We start from the raw sequence: 26,390 nt of genomic DNA, 5'->3' as shown, positions 1-26,390 counted from the left end.
ATCGTCTTAATGGAATATGGAGACTTGGAGAGAGAAAGGGAGAGGGAGTAAAATGGAGATGGAAAGAGAAAACAGAACAGAGAGAGAAAGTGAAATGGCAACTGGCAGTTTTTTTGGAACCGTGGCCGTTTTAATATTGACGCTTCTACTGATTAAACTGTCTCATTACTCCTGCAGTCATTAAACACGAGAAGGCGAGCCACCCACAGCACTGGTCATGATTTGGAATTCACTAAACTACTAAATATTATGCGGTCAAGCATGTGGAGAGACATTTCTTTTAGCGTGAGGCAGTTTATTCTGACTGAAGTGTTCTGTTGAGCTTAGCTTCTGGTTATTAGTATAATGAAAGGCTTTATGTAAACATACAGTGGCTATTGAAACAGGTGCAAGAGATAAGAAGCAAATGAGACGAGAATAAGAAAGTGAACCTCAGAACAAAAGAGAAACATACAAATAAACACATTCATATAAACACAGTGACTGGACCAAGAAGGACAAAAAGAGGAAATGAAAGAAAGGAGCAGCATAAGCAGAGTTGAGACAGGAGGTGAGAGTGACAGCAGTGGAAGCCTTTGATCTCAGGTTTCTAATCAATGGGGATTATAGTACGTGTGTCTGTGTCAGTCTTGATTATTGCAACAGCACCAGGAGACACTGGTGCATCCAGAGGAGTAGTAGACAAACACGGCTCCTTATTCTGGAGATGTCTTCAGCACAACTTTGTCGAAATGCATCTAAACTATATAAAAGGTCTCTGAAATTCAACCTAGAGACAGAATCAGCATGTAGAAAGCAGTGTGACTACAACCCCAGTGTGTAACTCTTTGTCGCAACTAAAGATATTCTGTAAAGACCTTACTTTCACACATAGTCAACGAAAGTGCTACATTGTGACTGTAAAATGCGAGAAGCGGAGGAGCATCTCCACCACAGGGAGTAAACGACACAGGACGACATTAGAGTAAATGACACAGGAAATCATACTGTTACATAAGACTATAAACTGCAGCGTAAGGACAGACAGACCCTGGAGAACTACTTTGAAAACCTTTGAATATGAAAGTCTTTCAACCTGCACTGACAACAGCCGGATTTCACCATCTGTACATCTGGGGAGTTAAGATGCCAGGATTTCACTGACGTTTGCCTTAGACAACTTTTGAAATATGATGGATTATGCATCTTGTCGTCACTGTTTTCTCTCCTCACAGCATACACTGTTTTCACTCTTTTTTGGGTTGTTATGATGGGGCTTTGCAATGTGATAAAATTCTGAATTGTAGTGCTACATCTGGTTAACCCTCTCCTCCCCAAAAATCATACATGTAACACAAAACTAGTTTAAATAATTAAAATAATTATAAATAGTTTATATTATATGATATGCTGTAAAATCATGTGCTGATTGTGCTACACTCTGAAAGCATATTAGTGCTCATGTTGCACATTACTTTGAATTAAGATAATATTAGAATAAAACAAACTTGCAGGAAAACAGAAATATCACGGCAGCAAAAGGAAATACAAAAACAGATGCATAGTATATATATACAACCTTACATCATGTGAGCATCTACTATATACGGCCCGAAATTAAGCACTGAAAAACAAAAATTAAAATGTATTGTTTGCACTTTAAAAAATAGAAACCACAAAGTGTATTGAGACACAAAATATCACAAATAAGGAACAAAATGATATGTAGAAGGAAGGTGACAGATGATAGCATGTGATTGGATGTCGACTGGGTGTCTTCAGTTAGTTTGATACTGGTGCTTATCTGGTGCTGGTCTTATTGGCGTATGCCTTGGAGACCCCCAATGTTGCCAGGTAGATTTTATGGGTCCAATGAGCAAATATACAGTATACCTTCAGGGAGAACAGATCGACAGAGGATACAATAGCTACTGTGTTTCATACTGCGTTGGAACACCTGGAGCATAAGAACACATCGATTATAGCTCTGATTTCAACACAATCCTGCCCAACAAACTCATTACCAAATTACAGGATCTGGGACTTAATACATCATTATGCAACTGGGTTTTGGACTTTTTAACAAACCGTACACGGTCTATCAGACTTGGCAAGCACGTATCATCCACTTTATCCCTAATCACTGGTGCTCCACAGGGATGTGTGCTCAGCCCACTACTTTACATCCTTTTTAGACATGACTACTTCCCCTCTTATCCTTCTAACTCCATCATTAAATTCACCGATGATACCACAGTGTTCGGCCTCATCGCAAACAATGATGAGTCTGTCTATAGGAGTGAAGAACAAAAGCTGGCAGTATGGTGTAACAGTCACAACCTGGCTCTAAACCTCAAGAAGACCAAGGAGGTGATCGTGGACTTTTGCAGGTCAGGACAACACAACCACAACCCACTCTACATAAATGATGAGGCAGTGGAGAGGGTCTCCAAATTCAAGATCCTGGGCCTGACAGTGACTTAGGAACTGTCCTGGAGCACCAATACTGCCTCAGTGATTGGGGAAGCTCAACAGTGCCTCTTTTACCTGAGAAAACTGAAGAAAGCAAACTTACCGCTGAAGCTTCTGGTGAATTTCTACCACTGTGCCATCGAAAGTGTGCTGACATACTGCATGTTAATGTGGTTCACCAGTTGCACAAAGGCGGAGCAGCAAGCTCTTCAGGAAGTAATAAAGGGAAAATCATCGAGGCCCAGTTACCAGACATCACCACCATCTTCACGTCCTGCAGTCTATGCCGATCTCACAGCATCATCAGTCACCAATTACATCCAGCTCATCACTTGTTTGACCTCCTGCCCTCAGGAAGAAGATACTGCTCTATCTGAGCAAGGATGACCAGAATGATGAACAGTTTTTTCCCCAAGCAGTCAGGCTGCTAAACAAAAGTCTCCAGCCCACACCCCTCCCATACCATCCCGTCCCAACCCCCCTCCCCTCTACTAGCCCCCTACACAATCCTAGACAAGAACTATGAACTCTGAGTCATGTTTGCATTATATGCATTACTTTCCCCCTGAATAATTTGCACATTCGCAATCTATTACTGATAACTGTGTGTTAATATGAGCTTACTATTGTTTATATTTATTTTATTCCTGATATCTGTTGTTGCAGTCAGCCTGTCTAGTTGTGACAAAGGCAATTAAATACCAGAGATATAGTATTTTTCCTGCAGTCCAACTGCATTTAATAAATCATTAAATCGTATGCATATGTGCTCCCGAGCTCTGCAGCAAGAGGAGCCCCTTGAACAGCTCACACAAACACTTTATACTTTCAGCCTCCGCCCAACACAACCGCCAACACAAGCACCTTGGCCGTAGTTATACTTCTCTGTCTGCAGACACCTGTTTCCTGTAAGATGATCAATAACAGTTCCATATATGGTATCATGCCTGTCTTGTACAACTTCCAGTTTTTGCATTTAGTTTCCAACAATCACTTCTTAGAATCAGGGTCACCGTGTATCGTGCACTTCAGATAACCTTTTCTATTTCTTCTTTCCTAACAAACCAGACATTAATTTGCCTACACGAACAAGGTGCGAGACATCTTGGTGAGACATCTTACTTAAAAACAGAACAATTTGGTTACAACATATAAAGGTCAATAGACAGGGTAAAGAGTGCATCGTATTCTTTAAAGACAAAACTGATCAGTTGATCACACTTTTACACTGGATTCTATTCTATTCTATTTTATTTTATTACCACTGTAATCTTATATTTTGCACTACGTGGCTCAGGGAGATGCTTTCCTGTTCCGTTGTTTTATACAATGACAATAAATATTCTTGGACTTGGACTTGGATATCGTCAGCTGCATCTAAAGATTGTGTTCTTGGTGGAAGCTCTTGAAAGTTTCTTTTTTTTTTTTGCGACCATACCACCACCTATGGTGTAATTCCACTAACTTGTATATCAATGTTGATAAGGGTTTAAAGTATTCAAGTACTTGTTGAAATGTAAGCAGAGTAACACATAAACAAACCAAGACAAATCTTCCCAAATCTTCCCAAACTAGTCAAAGATTCATGCCAAAGAAATGTCTAATTAACTCTTGGAAACAAGAGCTGTCCCTGAAGGCTTTTTATTTATAACTTTTCCCCTACTGGTGAGATTTTATTCCATTTCTACGTTTGCTCAGTGTTAGTATGACTTTTATCTGACCCCATGTATTTCACTGATTTTGGATGTTGGACATGGGACCTAAATATCCCATAATTTGCATGTCATTTTAGGTAATATGATAGAGCCCTTCTTGGGGGGACCTTTAAATACAAATAATGGGTTTATGGTCAAGTTTGGAACTGTTCCAGATGTGGTATGTTGTGACACATAATATGTGGTGAGGTAGTTGTCAATCACTTGATTGGAGGGCTCCCTACTGACCTAGTGCCCATGGAAAACCTATGTTATTCACATGATAAGATACAGATGTGTAACCCTATATAAGCTGTGCATCGACAGTGGTACATTGCCCAGACCATCTTTGTATATGGAATGGACCCGATGGCCATCGACTAATAAACGTCTACAAAACAAGAACTTCGCCAGCTCTTCCTTTGAACGATATCATCACACATCCTTCCTTTCACTCAGTTAAGACCATTCTGCTGAAACAGTCAGAGCAGTCTGTCACTGTGAAAGGCTTTCTGCTAATGAACTGGACCTTTGTATCTCCTCCTCCCCAGGCTATTCCTGGAAGTGATAGCATCACAATCTGATGTCCTGGTACAGAGATGTGGCAGAGATAACACATTCAATCTGACCTTACCTGTCTCTATACAGGAAGCTTTGCAAATTTGACCCTTTGTTAGCTCGATCAATACTGGATGTCTTCACAGTCTACCTCTTGGAAACCTAAACTTTCTTTTAAAATATGTCAGTGATCTAAGTTGTTTTAAGTAGTATTGCATAAAAAATGCCAGGTATGTCCCTCATTACTACACGAGACACCTTATTAACTATGAAGTTTTATAAGCTCTGATTTGTCTTTGTTCCCTTATTTATGTGTTTATTCATGGTTTCCTTCCTGTCTTGGAATTAGATATTTGAATATTTCTACTGTATAAAGTTGCATTTAAAAAATGACAAATTGTCAAAGTTAACATGAAAAAATCCTTAACTTGTATCCTTTATGGTCCTGATTTAATCAGTCAGATTAAAGAAGGTGATGGCAGGCATCTGACACAACACAACTTGTACCTTTTCAGTAAAACCAAAAAGGCCATCAAAACAAGTTGCAGCAAAGCACACTAGTTCTATTTTTCAAGGGGCAGTCAAACCAACAAAAACCTGATGCAGACACGCAAACTACAGTTCATGAGTCCTGAAAGAAAGTTTGGCTTGATCGTATCAGACAGGTTGTTCAAAGAGTCTGCCAGGGCCCTGATGGAGAAAGCTTGATAATCCTTAGTCGTCTGTCTAGACTTTGAAATGACCAGACCAGTGCTGCCTGAGGATCTCAAGCTGTGCTTGGGCTCATAAGGGCTTAAAAGCTCAGATACAGCTAAGCTCGACCAAGACGTGTCTTAAAGGTAATGAATAAAATGTCTAGATGAGTCTTTCATTGCACTGGTAGCCAATGAAGTCAGACAAAGGCCAGTCTTCTATAAGGACAAGCTTTCTGACAATCTTGGGTTAATCCACCATTACAGATCGATAAATTCTTGATATTTTTGATGGTAAGTGGAAATGTAGTAAATCTAACAGCTTCTTTAAACAAGAATGAAACAGTTATCACAGACTTCTACCTGAAGACGGTCAATAGCGCCCCTCTGCCTACCCTCATGAAATGGGTGTTGAGGGACTCAACCGATCAGATTGTTTGTCTGCATTTCACGGCTGAAACTCTCCATATCCCCACAGTAATGAAAGTCTGACAAATCTCTCTTCAGCTTGATCAGTAATGAAAGGCTTGCTGATCTGTCCCAACAGTTTGTAGCTTAATCAATAATAAAACTCTTACCAGTCCAATCGTAGCTTGGTCAGTAATTCTGTTTTTCCTTCTGGGACAGACACTGTGTTAATAAAAAGTTGAAATAGTTGTAATAGTTTCCCTGAAACTACCCAACTATTTCAAAAACTTTTGTCACAAAAGCATTAGATTCTAGCAAAATATTACTGTTGTGTAGCTACTCAACTGTCTGTTATTCTACAGATACATAATGATTATCATTCCACTAAAAGTAGACATTTCTCTAACATTAAGACCATCTTCCTTGCAGCTTTATCAGAACACCTTTTTCCATCCTTTTCTGTAGCAAGAGACTCACTTTCTGTTGTAAACAAATTTTCATAAGACATTGAAAGAGAAGGCATGCAGAGTACAGGATTATTGTATAAGATACTATCATATTGCACACAGGTCACAAATTTAAAAAACAGGGATGGCACATAGCATTCACAATATTACAAAAGTCATTGACGAGCATGTTTCAACATGACTATTACGTGTCAGTGCGGTATGATTTATGCTTTAAAAGAGAATACTACATTTAGAATGAGATTTCACAGAAGCAGGACAATGTCACCACAATACAAGCAGGTACCCATAATAATGACAGTCAATAAAACATAATGCCGCACAGGCTTTAAAATAACCACCTATTGTGGTTCTCTGCCATTGAGCTGTTTATTCGGTAATTGAATACAATCCCTACTGAGCGCTGGGAGCACTTCTTCCCTCACTGTCGTGGCATTGAACAGACAGCAGCAACAGAAGAACGTGTCAATCCTTTTGATCCTCAGTAGTTGCTTTATCGTCTCCCCGCAGCTTATGGTATTGGATTGTTGCTGCATTTTGTGTATCATTTCAACTCACCTTTAAATCATAGAAGAGAGAAAAACAGATAGCACAGGTGGGAGGAGGGTGACTTTTTCTCACCTATTTACTGTATATGAAAGGTACAGGAGAACGAGTTGTCATTCCTGTCCCACAAGAAACAGAAGCCTTTGAAAGAGGAAGATGAAAGGAGAGAAATGGCTTGTGTGAAAGGGAGGGAGAGAGACCAATCGACAACAACAGGCAGAAATGGCGCATGAGAAGACAGACAGGGCTTTTTGAAGTTTTTTGTCCATTTTTGTTTTAGGTGAAAAAGAGAGGGGGAGAGTGACAGCAATGGAAAGGAAGGGAGGGAAAGGGAGGTAGATGACTTCAAGTGCATGTCAAACCCAGGCACTGACAGAATGTTTGATGTGTTTTATTCCAGGTACTATATAGAGGAAAAACAAATTGCAAAATGGCACTGCTTTCTAAACATCTTGTACTTGTGTTTTGCACGTACTAGGAGACAAAAATACTTAATAATAAGCTAAAAATAAAATAAAATACATGATTTTGAGGTATAGTACAGACAAAAAAGCAAAAAGAAGGAAAAACATTTTCATTTGTTTTCTGCACTCTGCATAGGTTGTAATTGCTTTACTTCCATGCCTGAAATGCAAAGAAACTTTCGGTTTAGTTTACTTGCACCTTCTACCTTTTATATATATATTTTATTTTATTACACATTTTTTTGTCCATTTTAAAATGACCGGTGGGTAGCTCTGAAAATGGAAAATGAGTTTGCTAAAAGCCATCTATTGTGTGATGACAAAATAGAAGAGCAGTTGGTATTCAACCGCAGCGGACAGTGGCAGGAAAAAAAATCCATTCAGTTCCTCCGGACTCATAGCTGGGTGAGCTCAAAAGGATTTAAGTATTTACCTTTTCTCTCTACATTTTTAACTGTCCTTTCACACTCTCTCTTCTGGTCACTCTGTCTCTTTCTCACTCTCTAACCCTCTCTCATGTGCCCGTTTTCTAGATTTCTCTCATCCATATTCAGTCTCTCCCCTCTGGTAGCTTTTTATATAATTCGTTCTCTTTCATTCTTTCTCATTTTGATTCAACACTTTTCTTCTTGTTCTGTTTGCCTATCTGATTTTGAAAATGTGCAATGAGACCAATAATCTTACTGTTGGGTCTAAATCAGACCTGTAGGCAAGACTGTTTAAGTCTAAGTCTGAGTCAATGCCAAATACAAGAGGGAGCCAAGTTGGAGTCAGGATGAAGTACAAATGGGTGGTCTCAGAGCCCTTCCAAGACCTACCCTGAGCTAGTACTTAAACAACAGGCATTTAAGTGTTAATTCTTTTGAAAGTCTTGAGACTTATCTGGAATATAAATATTTTAAATACAGTCAATTAGACTTAATCATTCAAGATCAGGAGATCAAAAGTGGCAATCTCTATTATGAAGTAACGCACAGATTGTTTGAGTAATTTGCTAATGTACCTACACTTGCAAACAAATGTTGGTGATCCTTCACCAGCATGCAACACGGGGCCTGATTTCAGCTCACTAGAGATTTGGAAATTGCAGTAACTCCTCTGTGATTTAATCAACTTCCTGTAATTGGTTGTACTCGTGCATGTATCATTTTTCACTGATGGAGGCTGCAAGGATAAATATGTAAGATACTCATATCGCACCTTTATCTTACAAAATTAAACTATTGGCAGAATTTCCCTTTGCCACATGGCCCACCTCTGTAGTAATGGCCACTGCCTCAGCTGAGTTCAGCTGAGTCCGGGCTCAGATTACAGATTGAGTAATGTCAGTTGCAACATTATGCTTGTTTGTATTTTTAATATTTTTTGCATGACAACAGGATTTTATGACCCAGAGTCATAAGATATATCAGCTTTTGCTACAACGGCAGACAGTAGTAGTTTAAATTCATTGTCGTTCTTCTCTCTTTAGGGGACAAATTTTGAATTTTTTAAATAAAAATGAGATGACAAAAGTTACAGCATCACTTGTAATAATCAGTAATTAAATATCAATGCAATACATCAATGTATCAATTAACCGACAGCATCCGTTAAGTATTTAAAAAGTTTAAAAAATGTTTTCTTGTTGAAACCTTTATTCAAACAATTTACATGGGCTACATTAAATACTTTTCTTGAACATTGTTACAACAGTTGTAACAACAGCAACAATTTGCAGCAGTCACCACCAGAGCTGCCACGGTATTGATTTTTTCCTTACTGCACAAAGTAATGAAGCCATTGAAACCGCTATGGTGACCTCCATAAAAAAAATTTAAAAAAAATTTAAACCTCAGATGTTATAAAATAATTGGTTCCTAAATACCATATTGGCCCAAATATAAGATGACCCTGATTGTAAGACACCCCCCTCCTTTTTAAACACTTGTTTTTGGAAAAATACTTTTTGAATACACAGTGAATTGTAGTCAAACTGCATTTTATTTATGTGAATAGAGCTGCCGCAGTATTGATTTTTTCTTTACCGCACAAATTAGTGAAGCCATTCAAACCGTGGCTCGAATATAAGGTGACCTTGATTATAAGATGATCCCCCTTTTCTATCACCTGTTTTTGGAAAAATACTTTTTGAATATAACTTACATCATAGTATAGTTGCATACTCACACAATCTCCTACTAGGCTCTTGGAAGCGGTCAAAAATTATTTTCTCCGGCAGTTAGCATTTATGCCTGTCTGTCTTTTTGAGCTCCTTATCATCTATCACAGTGATATTTGGCACACTTGACACATTACACGAGCCTTGAGAAACTCCTACAGGTTAAACTGGACTAATGAAACACTTTTAGGGCTGACTGACTCTAACACGCTCACTGTAAACAGAGTTTAAGACACTCGCTAGCCTAGCAACATTAAGGCTACAAACAACCCATAATGCAACACTCCATGTAGGAGTCGGTTTAACACCGGTACTTTATCCATTCAAAAAGAAGATCTGATGTTGTGAACACATGACTGTCTAGACCCCAAATATAAGACAACCCCACTTTTTCAGACGTATTTCCAAGAAAAAACCCATCTTATATTCGGACCAATATGGTAAACTTTTCAAATTATTTATTCCTGTAGTAGTCTATTCTTTATAGCCTCTATAGTCTAAATGTCTATCTTTATTCCAGTGTTGTCATTAAGAGGCTGACTTTGCAGCAGAAATATTGGTCGGCATTCGGCAGGCACATCATTATTTATGTCAAGCCTGAGAGAATAATTAATGTCCCATCACTTGAGCCGCTCACTCAGTGGTGAAGCAGCTTAACTCTGCGGTGGGCGTGACGTGATTGCGTTACTGCAGTAATGCGGTAACTACGGCAGCTTTAGTCACTACTCAGTATGTTACATTTAATTTATGATCATAGCCTACCATTAATAAGAGGATTTTAGTCTTTATTCTTTCAGTGCATTCTCTAGCTTGGGATCTTTAAGCAAAAAAGGGGGTAGTAAAAGTAATCCTAGTATTTCAAAAATAAAACTAAAACATCTTAGTTATCAGCTAAATGATGAATAAGAATAATAAGTGGAACCAATTTCACATTTCTTTACTACATGTTGTCTTAGTTCTTGTTGTGAACATTTGTTTACATCTTCTGTGATAAATTGGTCACAGTGTACAGCATGGAGCAGGCAGTCATCAGTGGCCTGAGGTTGTATTATTTGCTGCAGAATGGAATCCATTTCTTGGTCCCATCTTTGCTCTGAAACAGCCTTGAGATGGAGGAAAATACTTGTGTGGCTCTCAGGTTGCAGGAGCAGCCAATGAACAGAGCCCAATGGTCCTGAAAGACAAGGCAATTTGGCCAGAGTGATGGGGATAATGAGAAAAGCATCGTAATGTTGCCACAGTCCAATTTACAAGGTGGAGAGAGAGACAGAGAGAGCTAAAAAGAGAGGCTGCGACGGAAAAGGAATAAAAGAACGCAAGAGACGGGAGAGGGAGAGAGTGAGCGATCACCCACGCAAGAAGGCCTGGTATTGGTTTTGTGTTCATGTTGAGGTGGCTGCACATTAACCTGTGCAAATGGAGGTTATGGCTTTACTTCCATAGGGCAACCATGGAGGGGATAACAGGGCTGCTGCCAGAAAGAGAGAGAGAGTGAGAAAGAAAGTAATGAACATAGCAAAGAGAAAATTCAGTCTTTCCCTCTCTACTGTATGTGGCTTTCACCCTGAGAATCTGCCACAGATACTTCGTTATACAGCAGTGGAAGGACAGATTTACTGTGCAGAGTGAAAAAATGACTTTAAGGGATAAAGTAAATCCTTACAGAAAAGCGGGAAAATGAAAACCCTGTCGGAGAGATAAAAGGAGATGCCGGGAATGACAACCAGAGATAATGAAAAACGAGAGCAGAAAATAAGAGGGCAGAAAGAGAGAAAGACCTGCAGAGAGCAAAGGTGATTTTTCAAAGAGGTGAATAAAATCATGAGGAAGCAAAGTGTGAATAAGGCAGAAAATTGGCCACTTGGCCACTCTCCTCTCTCCTGATTCCATATTATGACCCTGCGGAGCAGTGACAAGACAATTGATTTCAGCAGATGGATGCTCTCTGGCCCTTGGTACCAGTTCAGGCCTGTAGCATCCTAACCAGAGGCAGCACTTGATGCTTTCCTTCACACTGACTGCTCATGATCACAGTATCTCTCTGACAGACTGTGTGACTATAGGCCTCTGTGTCTTAGCAGCTGGGGAGGCACTGGAGATTACCATCACAGCTGGATTACAGAAGGCGATCACTTCATAAACCTTTTCACTGTCCTTCTCTTGACTTGTAAAGGGATAGTGACAGTGAACCTCTCCCAAGGCTGACTTATCTGTTCTCACTGAGCCCCCAAGGGCCACACAGAGGAAAGAGACCACATACACAGATTGAGACATATGTCTATGGGGCAGACAGCAAGCACTTAGTTGGGAAGCAAGCAACAGTCTAAAAATCCCCGTGGCCATGGAAAGAGAGTGAAACACACACACACACACACACACACACACACACACACACACATACACACAGTGAGTTAATGAAGCTTTCCAGCACATCTCTCTTCCATAATCCAACTGGGATGTTAATCTCCTGTGGGTCCCGAACTGCTAAAACACACAGATACACACACCTACACACACATTTATTCAGAAAGAGACTGTGATCATGAGTAGTGTGTGGGAAGTGAGGCATTCAGTGGATGCTTCTTGTTTCATGATGCAGCTGGCTGGATGAGAGAGGCTTGTTTAGCCATTTGCTCTTTTTCTTCAGCTTTCTTTTCTGCGTCTCTTGAACCCTCTTGTCAGTTCTCCTGTTTTCATGCATTATTAAATCCCTGTAATCATTTTACTCTCACTTGTTTTTGTAATTACAGTATATTGTCTTTCTGAGCACACATCTTTTTTCTTTCAGTCATGTTTTCTTTATTTTTAATTCTTCAACTAATGGAGGAGACTTGCTTATATTTTTAAACTCTTAGTTAGTACTTAGTCATTTACACGTTGTATTAAAAATGTGACCTGTATATGGATGACTAATACAGATAAAAAAACAGGCAGTTAATGCAGCACCTCTTATGCTGCTTTGCCAGGTTTAAATGCATACAGCATGTTTTGTCAGAGCAGAAATGTCACGACCCATTGTGAATTGTGAGCTGCAGCACAACACATTCACACAAGTCATGGCCCCCTCATCCATGGTGACGGAGGCAGTAACGTTCACAGCAGCTGTTAGTACTGTTCTGGTAATAACAACCTGTCATCATTTTATTGCGTCTCGTGAAGGAATCATAAAAGGCAGATCTTCACACCTCCAATGAAAACTCAAAGAACAAGCTGAACAGTACCCTGAAGCCCTGTGTAATACTGTTAATGCCAGTGTGATCCACTTTTCCCTCTCCAAAACCAAAGCTGACCATTAACCATGTGATCACTAACTACTACTAACTGTACTAATGTCCATTAAAAAGACATCAACATCAAAAAAATAAACAATTCTTTGCCCTTTCCTCTTACAGGAATTACTCTATTTGAAATCTTAAATCTAATGGGAATAGCTATCAATCTAAGTTAAATAACAAATGAGAGGGCATGCTTTTTTTCCTGTCCATTTAAACTTAATATAACTAAAACTTTGAATAGCAGTGAAGACACAGATACGATAACATTGTACTCACCAAGGAAACTCCTGAGATCTGAGACTGGGGCTGAAAATGGATCCAATGGAACAAGAAACACAAGCGGAAAACTGTAATTGATAAATAGACGGAGATGTAAGTAAGTCAGTTATAAGTGTAATTTGTAATATGTATTTTTTAAACAAGTGAAATCTGCTTTTTACTGTAGGTGAGATAATGTCACTTGTTTGAAAGGTGGAGGCAGGTGGAAACCAGTCTGGAAACGCAGCCACCTCTTACTGACCACACTACATTGAGCCACAAGCACATTGCTGTATAGTTGGATTTTTAAAGAAAAATTTGTCTTCGGGGACAAATTGTCAGTGGATACTTTATTAGGGTAAAGTTGCTCATTAACTTAAACAGTCAGCTTCTATAAATAGTGAATTGTGGCTGCAGCTGTATATACTGTATCAAGTATGCAAACGGAGTCAAGAGATTCACTTACTCCTCAACTAAATGAGTTTAATCAGGAGAGGAAAGTGAATGGAGAAAAGATAATGTTTATAATACGAATGGAAATGATAGTCATAAGTCTTTGGCGCTTGGACTCCACAAGGACATCATCCCTGAGCAGCCATGAGATAGATCCCCCCATGGAGTTCAGACACTGGTGGTGGTGGCGGCTGATGACTTCAGATGAGACTGATAGCCGAAGTGATGGGACTGATGATCCTCTGGAGATTGGTTGGAGATGGGGAGGTGGAGGGGCGCGCATAACAGCTGCATGCCAGACTTTTTAAATATGTCTCTCTCTCTCTATCTCTCCGCATTAGACAGCAATCAGATAATAGGCTAACAATGAAAGTGTGTCTAGGAAATAGATTGAGCATGTGTGAGAGATGTATATGACAGAGCGGTATGAGCAATAGAACTACGCTTGGCATGCAAAAGATAGTCTTCCTCAACTTTTGCTAAGCTCCATTTACTGCGTGATATAAGCAGAGTTGTTGTTGTTTCCAGACGAGATGGTTTTCACAGTACAGTGTATAGACTTTATTGTGAATAAAGTGATAAACAAAAATCATGTAGTCAGTGGCAGTTCTGTCAGAAAGAAAACCCCAAAAAAACCCAGCAACAACAAAACTTGTCAGCAAAGGAGGTCCAAGGAAAACAGTCGGGAAGAAAAGACATGAGTGAGGAAAGAAGATCCCGGTGAGTCATGTCTGATGATTCAAGAAACTTGACAGTGACAGAGCTGAGGTGGTGAAACAGGAGGTTAGCAAAGTGAAATCTGATTCAGCTATAACATCAGACAGGAACGGCATAGACTATGAATTCTGCAAGGACCAAAATCCCTAATGAGCATTTTCAGCACCTTGTGAAATTGATGCCCCAAAGAATGTGTCTTTCCTGGAGGCAAAACCAGGTCCAACCCACTACTAGGCATATGTATACCTAATAAAGTGTTTACAGTGTATATCAAGGTCAAACAGACCAACATATAGGACTGAAAAGGGTCAGTTAGCCTTTAAATCATAATCTGTGTATAAGCATGAGCATTTCTTGATAAAGCTATAAAGCAGCATAAAACCCTTCACAGTGTGAGCTTTTGACCTGGTGTGTGCAACCACAAATCCCAGTAATCCCTAAAGAGAGATTTGCATTTAACTGCTTGATTGTTACCGACACCCTCCCTACTCTGCCTCTTCATGGAGAGATCCCAAAATGCCAAAAGAATCCAGTTGAGAAAATGATGCTTCACTGGTGCTTAATGAAAACTGAACTCTTGCATACATCACGTACAATGAAATACAGCAATATCAACCACGTAAAGGTAAAAATGAAAGGTGAAGGTAACGCTTTATTTTACTGGTTTTTCATTTATACAAATTTTTCAGGTATTTAACAGTTAACATATAGGAAATTTTACAGAGAGGGTGGTGTTTGCAATTTGGTATAAATTATAAGAAAAAACTGAAAAAAGTGTAAAGTTGGTTTAGTTGATAAGTGCCAATTCATTATATTTGGGTTTGTACGTAGTTATTAATTTGGAAACATTCTCAATAAATTAGACTCTTAAATCTTTAACTGACTTGAGTTATAATTTGTACCAAATTGCACCACCCCCTCCATCAAATGTTCTAAAAATTAACCATTAAAACCTGCAAATTACTCATTCCTGATTTCCAGGAAATTAGTATAAAATGAAAGGATCTATAAAATAAAGCATTACCAAGGTGAACATTTTAAAAAGCTGCAAGATATATATTTCCCTTCCTCTGCCATTTAATTCAAACTTAATATTTTCAGCCTCATTTACTGTATTTTTCCATTTCCTTACCTTATTCATTTCTCATTTTTTGTGTGTATGCGTATATTCGGTGGGTGTGTGTGCATGGCTGTTTGTGTGCACCTTTGGGGGATATTTGTGAAAGATGAGATACCAATGTAATGATATTAGTCTGTAAGTGTTCGGCTCTGGGGGCATTAGGAAAAAGGAAGCAAGCTCAGTAATTTACCATTATTATATTCCAAATCGCTAATGTTTCCAACAAGATGTTTTTTTCAATATCTGCCATTGATTTTGTTCAGCTAGGATATGTAGAGCTGCTGAGTGTGTTCCTCTATAGCAGAATAGGGATGACAAAGAACTGTACATTAAAATGTCTTTACATTATTTTATCTATTCATTTTTTGTCATAAATAGCATATACAGTAAGTGCATGAAGTCAATTTTTGTATTTTGTTTTTGCCTTCATGATTACATTTTCTTTTCTGTAAACAAGTTGTATTTATATCTCATTTAGCACTTACTCTTCCAATATCCAACTCCATGTCTGCATCTACTGCATGTGATAAAAGGACTCTTTTTGACTCATCCACATGACAAAGATTGGATTAGTATCTCAGTGTAATTACACTGTGCATTTTCAAATTCAATTCTCTTTTCATATCGACTCACATAAACCACATTGTGGATAAAAGAGAAAGATATTGGCAAAGATTCAAGACAAAAAAAAATCTAAAGCTCACCTCAAAGTTAGAAAGACAAGATCAAAGTGATTTTTTTTAATATCAAACTTATAAGTGTGCAGGTTTCTACGGTTCATTTTACGGTTTTGATTTTTTTTTACCGGGTGGTTTCTTTTGTATACCCTGAATATTTTACCTTTTCCTTTGTGACATTCCATAAAGTGCCTTCATGGTTTTTATTATAATTGGAACAGGCGGTTTCATTTCAGCCTCGCAGGGGTTGAACTCATCCAATTTCTCTCAAGAAAATCACCAGGTAATAAATAAAGTGACAGCATTGTTTCAGAGCACTCTCAAAGTCATTGAATTTACACTCGTCTACATGCCTAAAATATTTAGCTGTGACTTAATGGGAAACAAGAACACACGCACTCAGTTTGCCATGCAGCTAAATAATTTCACAAAGTTTTTTTTTGTTCTTACACCTTTACTGAGTGTCTCTAGATTGAGAGGCCCTCATGCTGACAGATCTAATTACCATCAAGGCAGGTGGACTGTTATTAAAATGAAAGGCTGAAAACACCTGATACATGACACAGCGTGGTTTTCTCCTTGTTTACATGTGCTGGTGTGTATTTTCCTATGCATGCATGTGGATATGTGTGTGTATTTATCAGCACATTTGGTTTTGTGTTGGCTGATGTCATCTAAGTGCGTGTGTTCTCTCTCTCCTAGAAAAAAAAGGGAGTAAATGAAGCCAGTTTTGAGCGCCTGGAGCATTTTGATTCTCTTCACTCTGAATGAGTGGGTCTGTCCTTAATTGAGGCTCCATGAAAAACCTTCCCTCGTTGTGCATTGAAATGCTTGCGGGCATTAGCCTGAACCATGACCCGATGACTTACGTAAAATCCTGTGACTTTGAGCCGCTTTCAAACTTTTGTCACTGCTAGTTGATGTATGGCTCTATATTTGGTAGATGTTTAAAAGCACTATGCCTTAAGGCAAGACACTTTGCATGCATACTGTTCATGAGACCTTTATGTCTTTTGTCTATAGTGAAATAAAAAGGTTGCATGACACTTTGATCTCATGATAGATCTATTTTTACCTGTATTTCTTCATTATAGAATAGAAACTGGTATATAATAGAGCCCAATTGATGTACAGTATTGGCTGATATTATTAGCTGACTTTAGCCTATAGCGGATAAATCAGTATCAGCGTATAGATCAGCTGATAAGTAACAAGAAACTTAAGTACAGAAATGCCAAAGATATGCTCGATATAATTTAGAAACAACGCCACCATTACATAGTTTGTCCACCAGAGAGTCCACCACTGACAATTTCCAAGACGCTTCCTGGAAAGAGCTATGTGATTTGGCACTAATTATAGCTAAAATAGCCAGTGTTCACTTGGCATACAGAACTTCATCTAAACATGTAAAAATGTGAAATGTTTCTATAGACAAACATACAGTTCAACATATACAGTAATAAAACATGTCCAATAATAAATAGATAATGAATTAATATTTGCCTGGATTTAAAAGGAGCTCTTCTTTCAACGACCTTACAGTTTTTTATATAATTTGTACTAAATTATTCTTTCCAAGAAACTTCTAGGAAATTATTAAGAACTTATTCAAAACTTACAGACCCGCAAAGTTTACCAAAAATGATTCTTTATGTTACCTGTTTATGTCAACAAAAAACAAATATTGACCGATGTATCATTTTGAAATTCACAAATTTCAATATTGTAACAGCTTTAAAAAAAAAATTATAATGAAACACAATATGATGGTAACACATTTATTCACATTTATTATTAACTCATTTATTCATTTTCATTCCTCTCTCTCTCTCCCCGCTTTTCCTGCTCTCGTACTCTTAGTTAACGAATCATATTCTACCACGATTTCTAACAGCCTATCATATCTTAGCTGCCAAAGTTTAAATCTGTTCTTCTCTCTGTCGCCTCAGCTGTCATTTCAGTGCGAATGGTCACGATCCTCTGCCACCCCATTCACCTTCACTTCATCACGTCAGTGCTAGAAGCCCGCTCCTCTTCTCATCATCCAGATCTCAATATTCCCCTAGTCATCGTCCACAACCAGTGTCTAGACTCCATTAGGGATATCCTATTCTACTCTCACCCTAACTTCCCTCTTATAAATATGACATCATCTAATCATCGAGGACTTTTCACATTTTCATCTTATTATGCATGTTCAATAAAATGATTGTCACTTAAAAATTGAAGTCTCTCCTGATTGAGCTAGAGAGAGCCATTTTACATCATGCTTTTTACATAATGTGAGTTAAAAATCCATATAGTGCCATTTATCATCATCACATCCCTTAAGCATGCATCCGAGCCACCTACTGAAGCTAGCCAAAGGGACGCTGCCTCAGCTAATGGCTGTGAACAGGACGGTTCCAGCTGGCTTTGTCCATCTCACTCCTTCATCATCTACACGCTTCTCATTTGTTCAGTGAATTCACCAGTTAAACGGCTCGTGTCGTGTCAGACGGCAGCTGCATGCTTGAGGGCAGGTTTCAGAGTAGAACATTTTCCATCTCTTCAGCGTAGGGGGGGCTGCAGCATTGGCTGGGAGACGATTCCAGCAAGGCCAAATTCATTTTTAAAAGCAGCATTGTCTGAGGCAAGGCACGCTGTAGATTGTAACATATGACCAGCTATCTTTCCCTTATGGGTCTTTTATGATATACTGTATGTGACAACATTGTAGACCTATATGAGTGTTTCCCTTCACCACGCACACACAAATGTACACACATGTACTGGAACAAAAGTTGTAGATTATTATAAGTGAAGTATATGCTCAGGTGGGCACAAAGTTTATTGAAAAGGGAAGTCTGAGAAAAGTCTAGGACATCAGTATGTATGCATCCATTTCAAAAACATTTTATTTTCCCTGAATGAGACAAACTTAAAGGGACACATTTTGTGCACACAGTGGGATTCTCTCTGTTTCTCATTTATGTGCAAATACACTGATGTCTCAACATTTTCACCCTAAATGATCAAAAACAGCCCGAGCCAGTTAGGTGTGATAAGAAGACTTCCATCTGGCTCTCACAAAAGGTGCCAGCTGAAAGCAATAGCCTGCTTCACCAACATGAGATGCATTGTTGTGATGAAAGAGGTTCTTGAATACAGACTCTGCACAGGCACAGCTGTGAGATGCTTTAAAAAAAAAAAAAAAAAAACCCTTCTGAAAGGATTACTGCCCACACATATATAAGCACGAACTTGCTAAAACTCAAGGGAATTGCGCCTAAAATGATTGCACACGCGCACACACACACACTGTTACTGACATCATTGCTTTTTAGTCTTGTATAACCAGCTATCACCATACTTGCATGATAAAACATATTTGCAGTTGGTGTAAGATGTTTGATTCAGCTGATAATGACAAACAATCCAAATAGTCGCCTTAAAAGCAAACTTCAGCTCTGCACCGTGTCTGTGCTGATATGCGACGGTCGGCTTGAAGGATCCGCATCAGTTTTTCCTCTGTGCCGCTTTTATTTCAGCGTGTCCCTGTTCTCACTTCCACACTCAATGGAGAGGGGATTACAGCGGCATCACTCAAACCATGTCTCTGCTGAAATCCATCTATCAACTCTCTCCCTGAGCAATATTTCTGGATTCCCCCCATGTGGAAAGATCAAATATTTGGTATTGCACAGAGAAATACATTCAAAGGTTCTTAGCTGGTTGCCTAATCCCTGGAAGAGTATTTTTTTCCTTCTTAAGCCAATTATTTTACATCTGATCAAAGGCATTTATTTACCATTTACAGAGGATAAGCCGATAGTAGAGGGACTTCCCTTACATGCACGCACATGAAAGACCCACAGACATGCACATACACATACATTTCCATATTGCCACATTAAAAACTACACTGGAACAGCTACAAATGTATACCGAAGACTTGTTTTACTAACTCTTCACCTTCCCTTGCTCTCTCTTTCTCCCTCTCTCTCTCTCTCAGGTGTGAGTGGACAGGAGTGGTAAGGTTTCTTCTCAGCATGCCACTGGCACAGCAGCATCACAGGGCCACTGTGCCCACAACAGGCTGGGTCCTGGCTTTGGTTCTGTTTCTTGCTCTACAGGTAAAATCTGTTCTGACAAAATATCCCACTACTTTTTTCATTGTAGGGAGCTGCCCAGGGCTTTTTTTTCATATTTAATATTTATTTCCAATCTTCTATTTTTGGCAGAGATGTTAATCACTTGACTCTGGGCACAAATCTGTTCAAATCCTATCCCAGCTAGTTTGAGTATCAAAGAGTAGTTATGATTCAGACTACCTGCACATTCCCTATGTGTGTGTATTTAGCATTTCATATCAGTTGTTTACTGTATATTTCTCTCATCTTCTGTTCATTCTGTTAATATCTTAGCATATTCATACCCACCATTACTATTTTTATTTATATATATACTGCACTGCACTTTACTGCTTCTTTTGTACTTCTGGTTAGATGCTAAACTGCATTTGTTGTCTCAGTACTTCTTCTCCGTGCAATGACAACAGAGTTGAGTCTAATCTAAAAAAAGAAGTACAAAGTACTGTTGCTATGTCTGTCAAGCTTTCAGTCCTCGCATGGCACAGAGATTGTTTACAATAATTGTAGCAGATTTACCACAATGGGTCCTTGACTATAGAGGAAGGTAGACAGAATCTGGCTTTCTAGCTGGTGGCTGTTGATTTTGGCAGCTGAAATGACAGCTGTCACTGGCAGATTTTATCAGCTGTAGCTAGCTAATTAAACTAGTGTTAGCGCCATGAATTGGTAAGAAAATGGTGTATGTGGATGACTTTTAACATTTCTAACTGACTTGTTTTGAAAGAGAATCTTGTAAGAGATCCTAAATAATACATTGATGATGATATTTTGCTAAAGGACATCTTCACCACTAGGTCAAACATGTAGACATGGAAATATGTTGTTCTTGTTTTGCAGTGTAGAGTTTGTTAGTCCTTGTAAGAAATGTAAGATGAGACTGTTTCATACTAACATAACTGTTTTGCTGCTTAGCTTATAAGAGAACATCCAGGCAACTACTATTGATCATTGATCATATACTAATAACTTAATAACATTTTTAACAAATCTACAATGTTCATATTCAACAAGATGGCAGATAATAGTTGATCCTTCTTTTTTTCTTTTGAAATTGTTCTTTCTTATATAATAGACATTCTTTGAGCTCTCTGACAGACACAAACAGACCACAATCTGAAAATCCTGAACTGTCACCACAGTTTTCCTCAAATTATCTAAATTTTGAATGTGAATATTGTTTTGTCAGTGTTGGGAGTGTTGAGAAAATCCCTCATATTCAGTACATATCAATGTCATTTTGTTTTGTGTCCCTGTTGGGTCTTTCCTCCATCATTCTGTAAACACAAGATATGAAGGGCACAAACAACAGGAAACCCCTGAGTCCAAACCACACGCAATGTTTTTCATTTCACATTGTCTCTCTCTGCAGGGTGCCGCTCATGCTGCTCCATCAGGAGACAGTAAGCTGGTTCGTACCACCAGAGTGAAGAGACAGACCCCAGGGGGGGATCAGCCCCCATCCGCTTCCCCAGCCAATCAAACCCTGTGGGAGCAACCTGTGGTCTTTAACCACGTCTACAACATCAATGTACCCTTGGAGTCTCTTTGCTCGGTCGACCTGGACGCCTCTGCGCCACCCGCCCCAGGTGATGGTGAGGTCTTCTGATCGATTGACTGTTTGGGTTGAAACTTACTGTAGTTGTTTTATCTGCTGTCCTGGAGGCACTTTTTGTTCACACACTTACACACAGACACAAAAACAAGCTATATTTACTGGGTTTTTTTATATTTTGAGACCTATTCTTTTTATCTCAAAGGTTCTCGTGCTGAGCTGGGGTCCACACCCTCTGTGGAGGGTCCTATGGATCCAACAGGACCAGCAGAGTACACTGAACAGACCCTAGATGCTGAGAGCCAGGTAAGTTTTTTAGCAATATTTTATTTGCATTTAATTGGCAGTAAAGCATAGAGATGACATATTTCAGATGATACAGAATGAAATGTGAAGAAAAGCTAACTGTCTCATGTGGAGTGGAAACATTTCTGAAGGACATCTGTTTCATCACACATAGACATTTTCATGCAGATGTTTATGGTGAAATTTTATTTTAACCAGACTTATTTAAAGCTATACTTCACACAAAAGCTAAACTAAAGTACCCAATCTATTGAGTATCAAACATTTAACCCTGCAGACTAGGAAGGTGGCTGTACAAACTGCTTATTCGTCCTTTAGAATAATGGAAGCTTGAATTCAAGTTGGTTACAATGGATTCAAACAGTGAGCAGGTTTCAAGGTGGAAAACATAAAAACATGCAAAGAAAATTGTCAAACCACTCATCTAACAGTCACACATTCGCCAAGATATAGCACAAATACATCACTTCCCTTTTCTATTCTAACAGAAGAGTGTGAGCTTGTTTGTAGGTGCCTACATTGTTTTGCACACACAAAAGCGCCCACCATTTGCTCTTTGCTCTTGCTCTTTAGTAGAAGTGGACAATGCAAGGGGTGTTCAAAGATGTTTCTACAAATGTTCTGATACTTTTTTATTGCAACATGAAAACTGACTATAGCCTCAGTTACCACTGACAGACAAAACTGCAATTTATATTTTATTAAGCCGACAGGGCTACAGGTGATTGTTGGATACTTGAAAAATAGATTTTGGGTAGAGCATCACTTTAAAATAAATAAAATATGTATCTCTCTTAGACGTACTTAATTAATGCATTTAAATCCCAAAATAGGCTTCTTTACCAAACTGTCCTCCTTGTCCAGGTAACGTTCACTCACCGCATCAACATCCCAAAAGCAGCATGCGGTTGTCCGGCAACAATCACAATCCAGCAGCTTGCCACACGGGTGGAGATGCTGGAGAGAGAAGTTTCCCTGCTCAGAGCTCAGTGTGGATCTGGTTGTTGTGGGGAGAGCTCAGCCATGGGTGAGTGTTGTTTAACAGAGAATAACAAAAGCTTATGGATAAAGTTGGAGGATGGTGTTTTTCTGTATATAAACAATTTTACCAAGAGTATTTGCACAAAAACATCTTGGTGTCAAACACTAGAATCTACAGTAGGAAGTAAGGATATAAAGAAGTGCAAGAAAAACATTCAAAGCAGGCTGTTTCATATGTGACAAGAAAAAAAAACAGGTAATACAGGTAAAACAGGTAGAAAAAACTGTTTATACCATGAATGATTTTTGAGATAGTACAGAGAAGAAAGATGGCAGCAGACTATTAATGCTGGAGGGCAATTTTTTTTTTTTTTCTGCTGCACAGTCTCGGCCCAAAAAGGTGTGAAGAAACCTTTTCTATTGGTAAAAAATGTGTTCACTATTCAGGAGATGCTGCCATTATAATATGAGGGGACTGGAATGGATAGAGTTATAGGATATATTATGGTTAAAGGATCTGGTCCATTGACACCATCACCCCATTCAAATATTTTCTGAAAACGCTCCATCTCTACAGTGAGAATGTGATTATCTCCAGAAGTCACGATCTGAATCAGAATGAGGATGAAATGCTCAGCTGAGGAGAATGATGGCAGGGTGGAAATTCAGAAAATGAGACACTAGTCCAGCTTTTTATTGATGTCTTGACTACTGTCTCTACCATCAAGGCTGTTCATTCAGAGTGAATTCGACTTTCATAAAATGTAACTTCTAAGTTGATATTAAAGTAGACAAGTTCTTAAAATATAAATTACGGATAGTTGTTGATCTTAAAGAGGAATCTATGAGTTTGCCTAATTTTCTGTAAATAGGACTAAAAGTAATATTACCCAGCAGTTACTCAGCTAATAGTTTTCACAATTCATCCTGAAGTGGACCTGCATGTCAGTACCAAATTTCATGGTAGTACATGTAATAGTTATAGAAAACGAAAATGCTGAGAGGAAAAGTCAGGGGATCACCAAAGCCTGTAGGATCCTCTGGGAACCATACATGTTTATACAAAACTTAATGGCAAACCATCCAACAGTTGTTGAAATATTTCAGTCTGGACCAAAGTCAGACACACAAGACATTTCAATCCCAAGAGCCAAGATGCTAAAATCTTAAGGCTGTGTGTTTGAGATTTTTTTTTTCCATTTTTGAAATCATTTTTTTACATGTATACCTTTTTTTTCCCCAGGCCGTTTAGACTTTTTCCCAGGCTGCAGTGGCCATGGCAGTTTCAGCCTTGATTTATGTGGCTGCATCTGTGAGGAAGGTTGGACTGGCAAAAACTGCTCTGAGCCCCGCTGCCCAGACGACTGCTCCGGCCAGGGGGTATGCATAGAAGGGGAGTGTGTGTGCGACCGTGACTTTGGAGGTGAAAACTGTTCAGAACCACGGTGCCCTTCAGATTGCTCGGGCCGTGGGTTGTGCATTGATGGGGAGTGTGTGTGCGAAGAATCTTTTACTGGCGAAGACTGCATGGTTGGGAGGTGCCTCAATGACTGCTCGGACCAAGGGCTGTGTATCAATGGGACGTGCCAGTGCCGGCCTGGGTATGTGGGAGAGGACTGCTCGCTGGTCTACTGTGCAAACAACTGTAGCAAGAAGGGAGTCTGTAAGGACGGATTCTGTGTCTGCCAGGACGGCTTTGCTGGAGATGACTGCAACTCTGGTAAGCTGTTATTTTTTATCCTTCACATCAAATTCATCCTCTGACTGTTGTCAAGTACAAAAAGTAGTTTATCTGAAGTTTGTGGTTCGATTCCCTGAAGCAGAAATTCTAGGAAGGGAAGCATTCAACACTTTCTGTCAGTGTGACCAGGATCAAGTAACCCAGAGCAGAAATCCAACCAGTCTGAATTCTTGAGCAGGAGCAGGTTTCTTTTCCATCGTTAAGTAGAGTGCCTCCATTACCAGGAGGGATTTCCTGTAACGTGGGCACATACTCTGTTCATGAATTGCTGGCACTATCACTAAAATGTACATGGATGCAGAAATTGAAAACATGCTTCTGATAACCATCTAGTGAGTATCTTCAAAAAGGTATCTTGGTGTGTCTTTTTCAGTGTAAAGGGTAAATAAAATAATGAACAAAGATATTTTCCCTTGAAGTCGCTCTTAAAGAAAGAAAAATCCAGCCTTGGATGATTTCACACTGTTACATGTCACGAATATTTGACAGTCAATACAGTGATGTTTGTGGTGGATTTTATGATAAGATGGAAAGAAAAAAATCCGATCAAAACAATCTTTCGAACATATACAAATACAGCTGCAACTAATGATTATCTATTGATGATTGATCTGTTGATTAATTGATTAATGGTTAATTTGATTCAACAGATATTTTTACAATGATATAAAACAGAAAAAGCAGCATTTTTTTTTTTACCATTTTAGAAGTTAAACCCAGCATGTGTGTCCTTTTTGCTTGAAGGATAATTAAAACTATTCATCAATTATCAAAATTGTTGGTGATTAATTTTCTGAGGATTGACTAATTGATTAATTGACTAATCATTTCAACACTAAATACAATATATGACAACATTTTCAAACTTAAACTCTCAGCCCCATCATTTTTAGTATATGTACAGCCTTGAAAAACAAATCCCTTTGTGCTTCAGATGCAGGTGGTGTGCTGCGTGACTTGCTGGACAGCAGAAGGTGTAACAGCATTCATTTGTCAAAAGTCACATTCATCTAGGGAGAGAACTGTCACATTAGCTGCAGCTGAGACAGTTTCTGAGCTGTGCTTGTTTCAAAGCCACCTCTTCACGCCAAAATATGAGATCCTCCTCTGCCATTTGGGGCAGCTGTCAACAAAGTGAAGGATGAGGACAGACAGAGGAGCGAGTAATGGAAAGACAGGGACGGCAAATCATATTATTCTGGCTGATTCCTCCTTGCCACCCTCCCATTTAATATCTATACCGAACGAGGGAGTCCGAATTGCTCATTTCTTTGCAATTAGAGACTAAAATAGCCAATGCTTGCAGGAGATAGTTTGCTGAATACAAAACGAAGCAGTTCAATTACTAGAGACCTGTAGGGTGACAGGCCTAAGTGTTTCATGTTATCAAAAGCTGAAGAAAACGCAATGTATTTTTGCTTCAATTATGGTGGCCTATATTCTCCCACTATGAGAAATAATGGAGGCTGTTGAATTTAAATTGGATGTTTCAGACATGGGATAAGATACAGTGTATCTTTACATAAAAAATACTGTATATCCTCCCTCAAAGCAGAGATCAACTTGTGCTGAAGAGTGGCATTTAATCTTGACAGCGGAGGTATTCCACGATAATTTCAATGAGTCCTGATGCCACAGTGGAAAAGTACCGGTGACATTCTCATGTTGTTGACATCATCTGAGTGCAGCGGATGTGACAAGTGACACTACATTTCTCACATAGTTGTGCATCC

The 26,390-nt window shown here is 39.0% G+C and overlaps 1 protein-coding gene across 7 annotated transcripts in view; it reads left to right on the top strand.

Annotated features, from left to right (window-relative positions):
- The window catches only part of tnr (tenascin R (restrictin, janusin)), a 188,904-nt gene that overhangs the window by 94,210 nt on the left and 68,304 nt on the right, over positions 1-26,390 (top strand). For 6 of the 7 annotated variants that reach the window (XM_044368349.1, XM_044368352.1, XM_044368348.1 and 3 more), the window contains 5 exons: positions 19,939-20,059; positions 21,447-21,669; positions 21,835-21,935; positions 22,800-22,962; positions 24,160-24,636. In XM_044368349.1, coding sequence (XP_044224284.1) covers positions 19,976-20,059; positions 21,447-21,669; positions 21,835-21,935; positions 22,800-22,962; positions 24,160-24,636 — 1,048 coding nt within the window. In that variant the 5' untranslated portion in view covers positions 19,939-19,975. The remainder of the gene's footprint in view (positions 1-19,938; positions 20,060-21,446; positions 21,670-21,834; positions 21,936-22,799; positions 22,963-24,159; positions 24,637-26,390) is intronic. The other variant, XM_044368351.1, reaches the window with a different exon arrangement.

Source organism: Thunnus albacares, chromosome 12, assembly GCF_914725855.1.
Source record: "Thunnus albacares chromosome 12, fThuAlb1.1, whole genome shotgun sequence".
NCBI lineage: Eukaryota > Metazoa > Chordata > Actinopteri > Scombriformes > Scombridae > Thunnus > Thunnus albacares.
The sequence above is the reverse complement of the archived record's forward strand: the minus strand, read 5'-3'. Positions and strand labels throughout refer to the sequence as shown.